The sequence below is a fragment of the Osmerus eperlanus genome, chromosome 17, assembly GCF_963692335.1.
Source record: "Osmerus eperlanus chromosome 17, fOsmEpe2.1, whole genome shotgun sequence".
In the NCBI taxonomy this organism is placed as follows: Eukaryota; Metazoa; Chordata; class Actinopteri; order Osmeriformes; family Osmeridae; genus Osmerus; species Osmerus eperlanus.
The window spans coordinates 11,186,765-11,198,548 of NC_085034.1; the positions used below are offsets into that span (position 1 = coordinate 11,186,765).

Here is an 11,784-nt window from a genome sequence, read left to right on the forward strand (position 1 = left end):
GATGTAAGAATGGTGGGAAATCTGAGAGGCAGAGTAAGAGTAAGAGGTGGTGGATGAGGAGGAGGAGGAGGACGAGGAGGAGGGCAGGAGGAGGATGAGGGCGAGGAAGACCAAGACCAAGAACAGTAATTTCAAATGAAATTCGAGCAACAGTCATAGACCATGTTTTTGTTCATGGTATGACAATGAGGGAAGCAGGCCTACGAGTACAACCCTACAATGTCAATATGTACAAGTAAGTGTACACTCAGACACTTACAGCTCTGATGCTTACAGTACAATTCTATGCTACTAGCCAACCTTTACTGTAAACTGCACTTTATACTATAGTAGGCTATGTAAATACTGTAAGGTATGCATACAAATACACTTGCAGAAGTTTGTCTTTCTGTATCACTTACTACTGTAAACTAATTACTGTATGTATCCTTTTTTACATGTGTAGAGTGTTTGAACTGGATTCCATGGAAAGGCCCTATGAATGCATTTTTGTTGATGAAGCAGGGTTCAATCTAGCAAACAGGAGAGGGAGAGGCAGGAACATAATTGTCCAACGTGCCATCGTGGGAGTCCCTGACCAGCGTGGTGGCAATGTCACCCTTTGTGCAGGCATAAGTAACTGTGGGGTTCTCCACCATCATGCAACCCTGGGACCATACAACACTGAACCTTTCTGGGTGGTCTTCGGGATGTTTCGCTTGAGCGTGAGCACCAGGATTATCAGCAGGCAGTGCATCCTGTGTATGAGGTGGTTTGGAACAATGTCAGCTTTCACCGTAGTGTCTTTACGTCTAAAAAACCTCTGGCACACCAGAGGGTTTTCCCCCATTGCCTGGCAAGGGACAACATTGCCTGTGAGGTGGATGAAGTCCTCTGGCCAGACCCAGCACGAAGACACAACGCTGAGGCAGAATGAATTGTGTAAAACATAGAATTTTCAGTTGCACAACATTTGAATTTGTTTTTCATTTTGAATTTTCTTTGACAGTACTAAGTGATGATTACTGTAATATTGTCTTTATTGCAAATGGCATTTACATACTGTGTGTACAGTAATAAATACAATTTTCTTTAACTACATGCCCTGGATGCTGTGTTCTAAATTGTTTTGTGTTGTGTGGAATGATTGCTCCATGGTGTTTATATATTGATTTGCTGTGTTTATGATCTGAAAGCATTGTTTGATTTGAGCACAAGTGAAATGGTTTAGGGGCGAGTGTTTGATTTTGCCAGGGGGGTATTCGTCGTAGCTCGCTAAGCGGTTTAGCGAGCTAATTTCCAGGCTAAGATAAAAAAAAAACGCCCCTCTTTTTGGTTTGTGGAAGCAACTTTCGATAAATCACCATAGTAACATATCAATTAGCACTAACCTGCTCCAGAGCAGGCTAACGTAAGTGTAACTGGATAAGCTTGCCACACCCCAGGAAAATAACATGGCAGCTCCCTTTTTGAGGGACCCAGTTGACCAAGGAGCTATATTTTAGTTCGATTAGCTTTCCATACCAATAGAGTTCTTCGCGATTGCCAAGATCCTTTATTTCACACGGATGAGTTCTTGTTTGAGCGATATCGATTCAGCCTACAAGGACTCATTTATTTGCAAGACCTTCTTGGGCCGTACATTGCAAATATCACACGCCGCAGCAAGCTTTATGCTTTATTATGAGCTTATGCTGCTGTATGTGAATATGTAACGCTGTTTTACGAAATGTCTTGTCTTATCTGTTGTGCCTGTGCTTTTTATGTTTCACTGTGGGAGAGTGGGAAACGTCATATCGATTTATTTTTATGTCTTGACGTGAAGAAATTGACAATAAAGCTACTTGAAACTTTAACTGTGCTTCAGACTGCATAGCCTTGAGGGTTTTTGCGTCAGGTAGGCTATAGGCTACATTTTTATACAGTATAGGCGATACAGAAAACATTGGCAAAGCCGCAGCATGCGTTGCTGTAAGAAAAGTGTACTTGGCGCTTAACCAGCTGATGAATCAATTCATCATATTCCCTGGCCATGTCCCAGTCAATGAAATCAAAGAGGGATTTACACATAGGCCTACATGTATATACACATATATAGTACATGATATAAGCGCAGTAGCCTACATATATCCTCATAATTGTCTATGAATTCGTATCAATTAGATACTCTTTGGCCTTGTTTTTATCTAGCCCACTTATTCTGAAAGAGTTGAGATCATTATTTTCGCTAGCAAGATCTCATTCGGTTATTAATTTCCATTAAGCCTATACCAGCAGGCACATTTAAAGAAATGTGATCTAATTGATTGGGGTAATGAGGCACTTAAGATGAGCCTATACATTTCCCCAAAACTTTTGCATTTAGCTTATCGGCAATTTTTTGCCAAGCTGCTTGTCTTGGTCTGGCAGCGGTGGCGGTGTTTGACTTAGCCATGATAATATGCTTATTGTCTTCGTAGAGACTCATTATAATAGTTTGCTCGGATGGCGAGAATAGCCTATCACCGCTCTCTCTTTCGTCTTTTCCGCCATCATACCGTTAGAAAATCACGGTTTTGGTGATCGACCTTTACTGCCTTTTGAAGTAGGACGTGCACGTGCAATTTCCCTGATAAGTTTAGCCTGATTGAAATTAACCACATGATTTGGATGCGGATCAGCCGTTGACAAACCAATATTTGCTGTTCTCACTCATCTCGCTAATGTTAACGGGCTAAAGGGAAAATTGATTAACTTAGCTTCAACCCTTACGACGAACGGGGCCCAGAAGTCAGAGGTTTTTGAAATTGAGTTTGAATATTTGGTTTTGTGTTTACAGTTTTGAGAAAATGGTTGACTGTTTCAAGAAATGTGTTTTAGCAATCGAGAAAAACTGTAATAAATATTATCAATTGAAGAGAAAACCAGGGGGGTATTCGTCGTAGCTCACTAAGCGGTTTAGCGAGCTAATTTTCAGGCTAAGATAAAAAACGCCCCTCTTTTTGGTTCGTGGAAGCAACTTTCGATAAATCACCATAGTAACATATCAATTAGCACTAACCTGCTCCAGAGCAGGCTAACGTGTAGCTGGATAAGCTTGCCACACCCCCAGAAAATAACATTGCAGCTCCCTTTTTGAGAGACCCAGTTGACCAAGGAGCTATATTTTAGTTCGATTAGCTTTCCATACCAATAGAGTTCTTCGCGATTGCCAAGATCCTTTATTTCACACGGATGAGTTCTTGTTTGAGCGATATCGATTCAGCCGACATGGACTCATTTATTTGCAAGACCTTCTCGGGCCGTACATTGCAAATATCACACGCCGCAGCAAGCTTTATGCTTTATTATGAGCTTATGCTGCTGTATGTGAATATGTAACGCTATGTTTTACGAAATGTCTTGTCTTATCTGTTGTGCCTGTGCTTTTTATATGTTTCACTGGGAGAGTAGGAAACGTCATATCGATTCCTTTTTATGTCTTGACGTGTGAATAATTGACAATAAAGCTACTTGAAACTTTAACTATGCTTCAGACTGCATAGCCTTGAGGTTTTTTGCGTCAGGTAGGCTATAGGCTACATTTTTATACAGTATAGGCGATGCAGAAAACATTGGCAAAGCCGCAGCATGCGTTGCTGTAAGAAAAGTGTACTTGGCGCTTAACCAGCTGATGAATCAATTCATCATATTCCCTGGCCATGTCCAAGTCAATGACATCAAAGAGGGATTTACACATATGCCTACATGCATATACACATATATAGTTGTGATAACTGGGCAGAGTAATTAAAACATGTTAATCTGCTGGTCCACTAGGTGGCAGAAACCCTCTGTTGTTACAGTTGAGTTAACCTATACTAAGTACAGAACAAGTTCAGTTGAAAATGTGCCTCGGTTGGCCATGTTGAGAGTGCTGCATACTGTGTTCGCCAACAAAGAAATAAAGCTCCTTAAATGTGTAACAAGAAGCCTCCAGGAGTTACTACATAAATGGCGACGAGGATAAACTAAAGCCGATGCCTCGTGGGGATGCAACGGATGCAAGCGAAACAGTAAGACTCTATAAAGTTGCTACGTTAGCATGAGCGGATCCGAATCCGAGTCAGACGTTTACCCGAGAATAATCATGGCGGCGGCCTTGGTAGGGAGCACCGCTCCGTTCGACAGTGAGACACAGACGTGGGAAGAATATTGTGAGGTTCTTCACCATTTTTTTGAAGCTAACGAAATCACAGATGCAAGTCGGCAGAAAGCTATATTTCTCAGTTCAGTGGGAAGTCAGACGTACAGCCTCGTGAGGAACCTCGTCAGTCCCGCCAAACCAGGAGACAAGACGTTTGCCGAACTGGTCAAGATTTTAAAGGACCATTTCAACCCCAAAACCAGCGAGATTGTGCAGCGGTTCAAGTTTAATTCCAGACAGAGGAAACTTGAGGAAACATTAATGGAATACATCGCCGTGTTAAGGAAGTTAGCACTGGACTGCAGCTATGGAGACAAGTTGTCGGAGATGCTACGCGACAGACTGGTTTGTGGAATTGGAGATGACCGCATTCAGCGCCGACTGTTGTCAGAACCGGATTTGACATTTGAGAAAGCACTGAAGCTGGCACAAGCCATTGAGACAGCCAGCAAGGATGTTAAGGATTTACAGTCACTGGAGTCTACACCCTCACACATGAGGGCACCTCTAGCAGTACACAAAATGTCTACAAAGCAGTTCCCCACTAAGCAGCAGCACCAGTATAACGCTTGTTACAGATGTGGAGGTGAGCAGCACAGGGCTGGGGAATGTAGGTTTATTAAGGAAACCTGTCATAAGTGTGGTAAAATAGGCCACATTCAAAAAGTGTGTAGGTCAGGAGGCTCAGTTAGCGCTTCACAGGCTAGAGGGGGTGGAGTACCAACAGGGAAGTATGGGAAAAACCAGGGAACACATTATGTCAGCCAGGGAGAGGGCGACATAGACGAAGATGAAGGCATGTTCACACTGTACAAACTAGATGGACTAGACATACCAGCAGAGGAGCCATTTATACAGATATTGACTATTAATGGGGATAAACAGCAATTTGAAATGGACTCGGGGTGTGGGGTAACAGTAGTGAACCACTCTGTGTACAAAACCTTATGGGGGAAGGAGGTGCCAGAGCTACGCTCATGTAGAGTGAGGCTAAAAACATACACAGGACATAAAGTAAATGTTGTGGGGGCAGCAGTGGTTAAAGTACAGCATAAACAGCTAGTAGAGAACTTACCATTGGTAGTGGTGGCAGGTTCAGGCCCCAGTCTAGTAGGCAGGTACTGGATTAGGAGGCTAGGGTTACAGTGGAGACCAGAACCCCAGATCCACCATGTTCAGACAGAGACCCCAGAGAAGGCACAGTGGAGACCAGAGCCACAGATACTCCAGGTTAAAGAGGAGACCTTGGAGGAGGTACTGGGGGAATTTGGGGAGGTTTTCAAAGACGAACTAGGGAGAATCAGAGGCCCCCCAGCAAAAATATACGTGGACAAGGAAGCAGCCCCCAGGTTTTTTAAAGCCAGACCCGTCCCATACGCCATGAAAGGGAGAGTTGAGGCTGAACTCGACCGTCTCCTTGCAGAGAAGATAATTGAACCAGTAAAATATGCTGAGTGGGCAGCGCCGGTGGTCCCTGTGTTGAAACCAGATGACACAGCAAGACTATGCGGAGACTACAAACTGACAGTGAACCAGATCTCAAAACTGGAGCAGTATCCAATTCCCAGAATTGAGGACTTGTTTGCCATCCTTTCAGGTGGAAAGAAATTCACAAAGTTAGATCTGAGTCACGCCTACCACCAGATTCCATTGGATGAGGAAGCAAAAAAAGTATGTAACTATAAATACACACAAAGGCTTGTTCACATACAAAGTGTTACCTTTTGGAGTTTCATCATGTCCAGCTATTTTCCAACGTACCATGGAGGGACTACTGCAGGGCATCCCTCGTGTGGCAATCTTCCTGGATGACATCCTGCTGACGGGAAAAGACGACAAAGAGCACTTGCAGACTCTGACCATGGTGCTGAAACGGCTACAGGAGGCTGGTCTAAGGCTTAAGAGGACCAAGTGTGTGTTCATGAGTGAGGAAGTGATATTTTTGGGTCACAAAGTGGATGCAACAGGACTGCACCCAATGCATGAGAAGGTGGAAGCGATCAAAGAGGCACCCTCACCTTCAAATGTGACAGAGTTAACCCTCGTGCTGCCTTCGGGTCACATGACCCAAAGGTTCATAACGAACCATCATTGTGTTTACCCAATTTTACCCAATACAAAAACAAATAAAAATACTTTTCTTTTAACCTTCGCAATGTGGGGGGTCTGAGACAGCCCGACGGTTAAAAGAAAATGCTTCACTTTGTTTTTGTATGCGGTAAAGTTGTCGCAATACGACGGTGGGTCACAATGACTGATGGGTCAGAACGACCCGAGGAGAACACAAGGGTTAAAGGCATATCTGGGACTATTGAACTATTACAACAAGTTCCTACCAAATCTGTCTACCGTCCTTGCTCCGGTGCACAAACTGTTACAAAAAGACACAAAGTGGCAGTGGGGAGATGCGCAACAAGCAGCCTTTAACACATCAAAAGACCTCATGCAGTCAGCTCAGGTGCTTGTGCATTACGATCCAGAGAAGGACATTGTGCTGTCATGTGACGCGTCACCATACGGGGTAGGTGCCGTTCTGTCACACCACATGCCAGATGGAACTGAAAGACCCATTGGTTTTACCTCACGAACACTAAACACAGCAGAGAGAAACTACTCACAACTGGATAAGGAAGGTCTGTCAGTGATGTTTGGAATACAACGCTTCCACAAGTACATTTATGGACGGAAATTCACTATAGTGACAGATCACAAGCCGCTGTTGTCACTTTTCAATGAGATGAAAGCAGTGCCACAAATGGCCTCGCCCAGGATCCAAAGGTGGGCTGTAACACTGAGAGCCTACGAATACACAATAGTGTATAAAGAAGGAAAACATCACAGCAATGCTGACGCTCTCAGCCGCCTTCCTTTGCCAGATACACCTAAAGTGGAGACGTCGGAAGACAGGGTTCTCGTGCTGGAGAGCTCTGACATCACGCTGGTGACAGCTGATCAAGTGAAAGCATGGACAGACAAAGATCCAGTACTGTCAAGGGTGCGAGAAATGGTTCACAACGGCTGGTCAGCAAAAGACAGAGGGGAGGAGTTTGCCCCTTATGAGGTGAGGAAACTTGAACTTAGTATTCAAAATGGCTGTGTGATGTGGGGGTCGAGAGTGGTTGTGCCAAAACCAGGCCAAGGAAGTGTCATGAGACAACTTCATCAATGCCACCCGGGAGTGTCCAGGATGAAAGCATTGGCTAGGAGTTACGTATGGTGGCCGAAGCTGGACAAAGAGGTGGAGGATACGGTAAAGGCCTGTACAACATGTCAGGAGCATCGCAACGTCCCGGCACCAGCTCCGTTACACCCCTGGGATTGGCCTGACAAGCCCTGGAGTCGTATTCACGTGGATTATGCCGGACCGTTCATGGGGAAAATGTTTTTTGTGCTCATAGATGCACATTCAAAATGGATGGACGTGTATCCAGTGAACTCTGCCACTTCAGCCACCACAATTGAGTGTCTGCGAACCAGTTTTAGTAACCATGGACTGCCTGAGTTGTTGGTGTCTGATAATGGCACTTGTTTCATCAGCACGGAGTTCAACGTGTTTCTAAGTCAAAATGGAATCCGTCATGTGACCTCTGCACCCTACCATGCCTCCAGTAACGGGTTAGCAGAGAGAGGGGTACAAACATTTAAGAGAATGATGACAAAATGTCCAGAAGGCACGCTGACAGCTAAAGTAGCCAGAGTGTTATTCAGCTACAGAGTGACACCTCACACTACAACAGGCCTTTCTCCAGCAGAGCTGCTTCTCGGGAGGAAACTACGTTGCACTTTGGATTCCATACACCCAGACCTAAACAATAGAGTGCAGAAGAAACAGGAAAGACAAATAAAAGATCACAACAAAAAGGCAAAAGAACGCTGGTTTAAAACAGGAGATTCAGTGCTGACCCAGAACTTCAGTTTTGGACCCAAGTGGATGCCAGGAATCATTGAGTCAGTGACGGGACCAGTGTCATACAAGGTGATGTTGGGTGATGAGAGAATAGTGAGGAGACATGTGGATCAGATCCATGCTCACCACCAGAGATCAAGAAGAGGAAATGAAAAACAACAAACTGTGTCAACTCAGCCCAACACAAAAGATGAAGCATGGCTGGAGGCTGAGGAGGTTGCGCTCAGTGGTGACCAGTTGGAAGAGCCAGCAGCAACAGAAGTTGTAGGAAGTTCAGACCAAAGTGCTGTGGCAAACCAAACTCCAGTGAGGAGACTGGCAAAAAGGGAAACTAAGTTGCCCAGTTATCTTAACCCTCACGCTCTCCTCATTGTCTATGCAGCCTGAACTTATCCTTCGCGCTGTCTCCGGGTCATTGTGACCCACAGCGTTGTATATTACGCCACCATCGCGCTGTCTCGGGGGTCGTTGTGACCCACAGCGTGGGAATGAAAGGTTTGACTTTATTTATTTTTGTATTATGAAAAGTTGTCAGAAGACCGCTGTGGGTCACAAGGAACCAGAGACAGTGCGGGGTCTCGTAATAGACAACACAGACGTTGCCGTGTCTAACAAAAAGGCAGAGACAGCGCAATAACCCTTACGCTCTCCTCATTGTCTATGCAACCTGAAATTATCCTTCGCGCTGTCTCCGGGTCATTGTGACCCACAGCGTTGCATATTACGCCACCTTTGCGCTGTCTCGGGGTGGTCGTTGTGACCCACAGCGTTGTCTATTACGCCCCCTTCGCGCTGTCTCGGGGGTCGTTGTGACCCACAGCGTGGGAATGAAAGGTTTGACTTTATTTATTTTTTGTATTATGAAAAGTTGTCAGAAGACCGCTGTGGGTCACAAGGAACCGGAGACAGTGCGGGGTCTCGTAATAGACAACACAGACGTTGCCGTGTCTAACAAAAAGACAGAGACAGCGCAATAAACAAGTATCTCCCTGGTGGTCTAGTGGCAAGACTGTGGGGCTTTCAGCTCCGTGGCCCGGGTTCGCTTCACAGTCAGGGCAAATATGATTTCATTTTTATTTAGACGGATAATGTTTCACTTCACTATTTTTGTATTACAAAAGGTTGTCAGCACGAGGGTGGCGTAACAGACTAGGTATGGTGAGTCACAGCGCAGACTAGGATACAGCGCGAGAGTGTACTAATAGGCTAGGCAGACAAGGCTAGAAATAAAAGGGTTCACTTTATTTATTTTTTATTATGAAAAAGTTGTCACAACGTCAGTTTGCTTCACCATGACCCCGAAACGGCACGAGAGTGGCGTCATAGACTAGGAAGACAACGCGAGGAATAAAATCAAATGTTTCACTTTATTTTTGTATCATGAAAAGTTGTCACACCACGCATGACACCGTGCTTCACAACGACCCGCAGACAGCACTAGGGATAGAACCTCCAGCCCGCCGTCCTGATACATCATCTATACATCCCATGCATGTGTTGGTAGTAGCGTTAGCAGCGCTGTGGCTTGAGCAAAGCCCTCTTCTGCACTCGACTGAGTTGTTCAGTCTTGTGCACACACTCCCGCGGGTCGTCCAGGGTCAACGGGAACCTCTCCTTGGCCGAAGCCCAGCTCGGTGGGGCATGTGGGGCAGTATACATGCGAACAGGATTTGCAGACAGGCCTCTTACACCCGCGACAAACGGTGAACGTTTTACGGTCCTTCTTCACCGGGCAGACTTGACATCTCTTCCTCTTACTGGCAGGGACCGGCGACGTCGGTCCTGCCGATGAGGAGGCGGCGGTGGCGGCTGCTGCTGCCGCTGCGCCATCCTCTCCGGGTCGCCGTTGAGGAGGCGGATCGCGACAGCTGGCCATCCGTAGATCTTTCACAACCGCGGCAGCAGTTCCAGTGCGGGGCAGACATCGTCTTCTTTCGATCAGTGGAGTCACGAGGGCCATTCCGAGCTGCTCGAGGAAAAACCTTCTCTTGTTGCGCTTACGCGGCATCCAGTTGGGGTTGACCTCTCTCCATATCACAAAGGCGTTGTAGGAGGAGACGTCAACGATGTTGCTGAAGATGACGAGGGGCCAGCGGGCCGTCTTCCTTTTACAGCTGTAGGCCGTGATGACCTTATCCAGATTGTCGACTCCGCCTTTGTTCAAATTATATTCCAGGACGATGGTCGGTTTGCCGTCGTTTCTGTCACTGATTTCAGCGTCTGTGTGGCGTGTGCTCATGAGTAAAACGTTCTTATTTTTCTTCGCGAGGTAGGAAACCAGAGTGGTGGTTGGAGTGAAGGCGAACTGCGACGACAGCACCCGTTGCGTCTTCGTCGTCAGCAGCTCGGACGGGAGCTCGGCCCTGTTCTTTCGCACGGTGCCAACCACGGTCATGTTTCTCGTCGCCATGAGCTCTCGTCCGAGTTCGTAAGAGGTGAAGAAATTGTCACACGTCACATTGCGATCCTTCAGGCCCTCTGTCACGTCGAGCACGACGCGCATCCCCTGGTTCCTCTCCGGGACTCCGTCCATCTGCTTCCCGGTGTAGACTTGCATCTTCCAAGCGTAGCTTGATTTTGCATCGCACGCGACCCACGACTTGATGCCGTATTTCGCCGGTTTGCTTGGCATGTACTGCTTGAAAGGACACCGTCCTCTGAACGCGAGCAGTTGTTCGTCCACGGTCACTTCGGGCCCTGGGTCGTAGAGGCGTGGTAATCTCTCTACCCACATATCCCAGACCTCTCTTATCGCCGCCAACTTGTCCGTTGCGCGTCTCGCCGCTCGTGTCCCACGGTCGTCAAATCGTATCGACGTCGAATAGGTGTAGAAGAGTTTCAGCTGCATGGTAGCGCGGAAAATCGCTCTGCCGCTTTGCGCGTCCCATAGACTGGCGGCCGCTTCGCCTCGGGACTTGTACACCCCTGCCAGGATTAGCAGCCCTATGTAGGCACGTAAGTCAGTGGCGTCCATGGCTTTCCACTCCTCTCCGCGTTTCAGATAACCTTCCCGATTTGTCACGTCCAAGATTACTCTTTCGATTTGTGGCGTGACAAAGAGTAAAAATGCGGAGACGATGTCGTGAGCGTGGGAAACGGCGTAAGCTGAGGGTCCTCTGGGGGTCCTCTCCGTACTGTCACGTTGCGACAGCAGCCTCGGATTCCTCCGATACGCAATCGAACGCCATTCAATTTGGCCGTTTTTCGACAAGAAAGTATCTCTGTCGATTTGAGGGGCTTGGTCGGCGGCGGCGGCACCGTCGTCGTCGTGGTTGACTGCGTCATACTCTTGCCCGTCTTCCTCTTCTGACACATGCTCCGCATACTCTTGCCCGTCTTCTTCTTCCTCCTCCTCTTCTGCCACATTCTCTGCACACTCTTCCCCGTCATCTTCTGACACATCCTCGGCCTCCTCTTCAGACTCACTTTGCTCGATGTTGGCAAACATCTGCTGTAGAACTTGCAGCGCACTGAAATCCCGAGCCATAGCTGCGTTACCCTAGACAGAAGCTGTCCTGACCCCCACGGAATGTGTGTTAGTAGCACTTGTCTACAGCTTACGTGATTGCATGGACAAATTATTCTAAGGACGCCTCCCTAATTCGACCGCCAAAGAGCGATCAAGAATCGTCGAATCGTAAAAGGCGGCGCGCGCGCGCGGTTGGACAAAAAAAATAAAAAATAAAATAAAAAATTGAAATAAAATAATATAAAATAAAATACATAAATAAAG

General features: G+C 46.7%; 2 protein-coding genes across 2 annotated transcripts; one reads left to right on the plus strand and one right to left on the minus strand.

The window, feature by feature from the left end:
* Positions 1 to 4,087: 4,087 nt before the first annotated feature.
* On the plus strand, positions 4,088 to 9,520 carry LOC134038084 (uncharacterized protein K02A2.6-like). The gene is given in 4 exon segments (XM_062483675.1): positions 4,088 to 5,809; positions 5,811 to 6,178; positions 6,425 to 8,334; positions 9,483 to 9,520. Coding segments are annotated over 4 exon segments (4,038 nt in total).
* A 40-nt stretch (positions 9,521 to 9,560) lies between these two features.
* On the minus strand, positions 9,561 to 11,538 carry LOC134038085 (piggyBac transposable element-derived protein 4-like). The gene is made up of 3 exons (XM_062483676.1): positions 11,478 to 11,538; positions 9,827 to 11,405; positions 9,561 to 9,681 (listed from the first exon to the last, which is right to left on the minus strand). Exons 1-3 carry the CDS (start codon positions 11,536 to 11,538, stop codon positions 9,561 to 9,563), a joined length of 1,761 nt encoding a protein of 586 aa, XP_062339660.1.
* Positions 11,539 to 11,784: the final 246 nt, after the last annotated feature.

Coding starts and splice junctions, on each gene's coding strand:
- LOC134038085 (XM_062483676.1), bottom strand. CDS start 11,538: ATGGCTCGGGATTTCAGTGCGCTGCAAGTTCTACAGCAGATGTTTGCC. Junction 11,406..11,477: donor GTTTGCCAACATCGAGCAAA/GTGAGTCTGAAG, acceptor ATGTGGCAGAAG/AGGAGGAGGAAGAAGAAGAC. Junction 9,682..9,826: donor TCCTCATCGGCAGGACCGAC/GTCGCCGGTCCC, acceptor TGCCCCACCGAG/CTGGGCTTCGGCCAAGGAGA.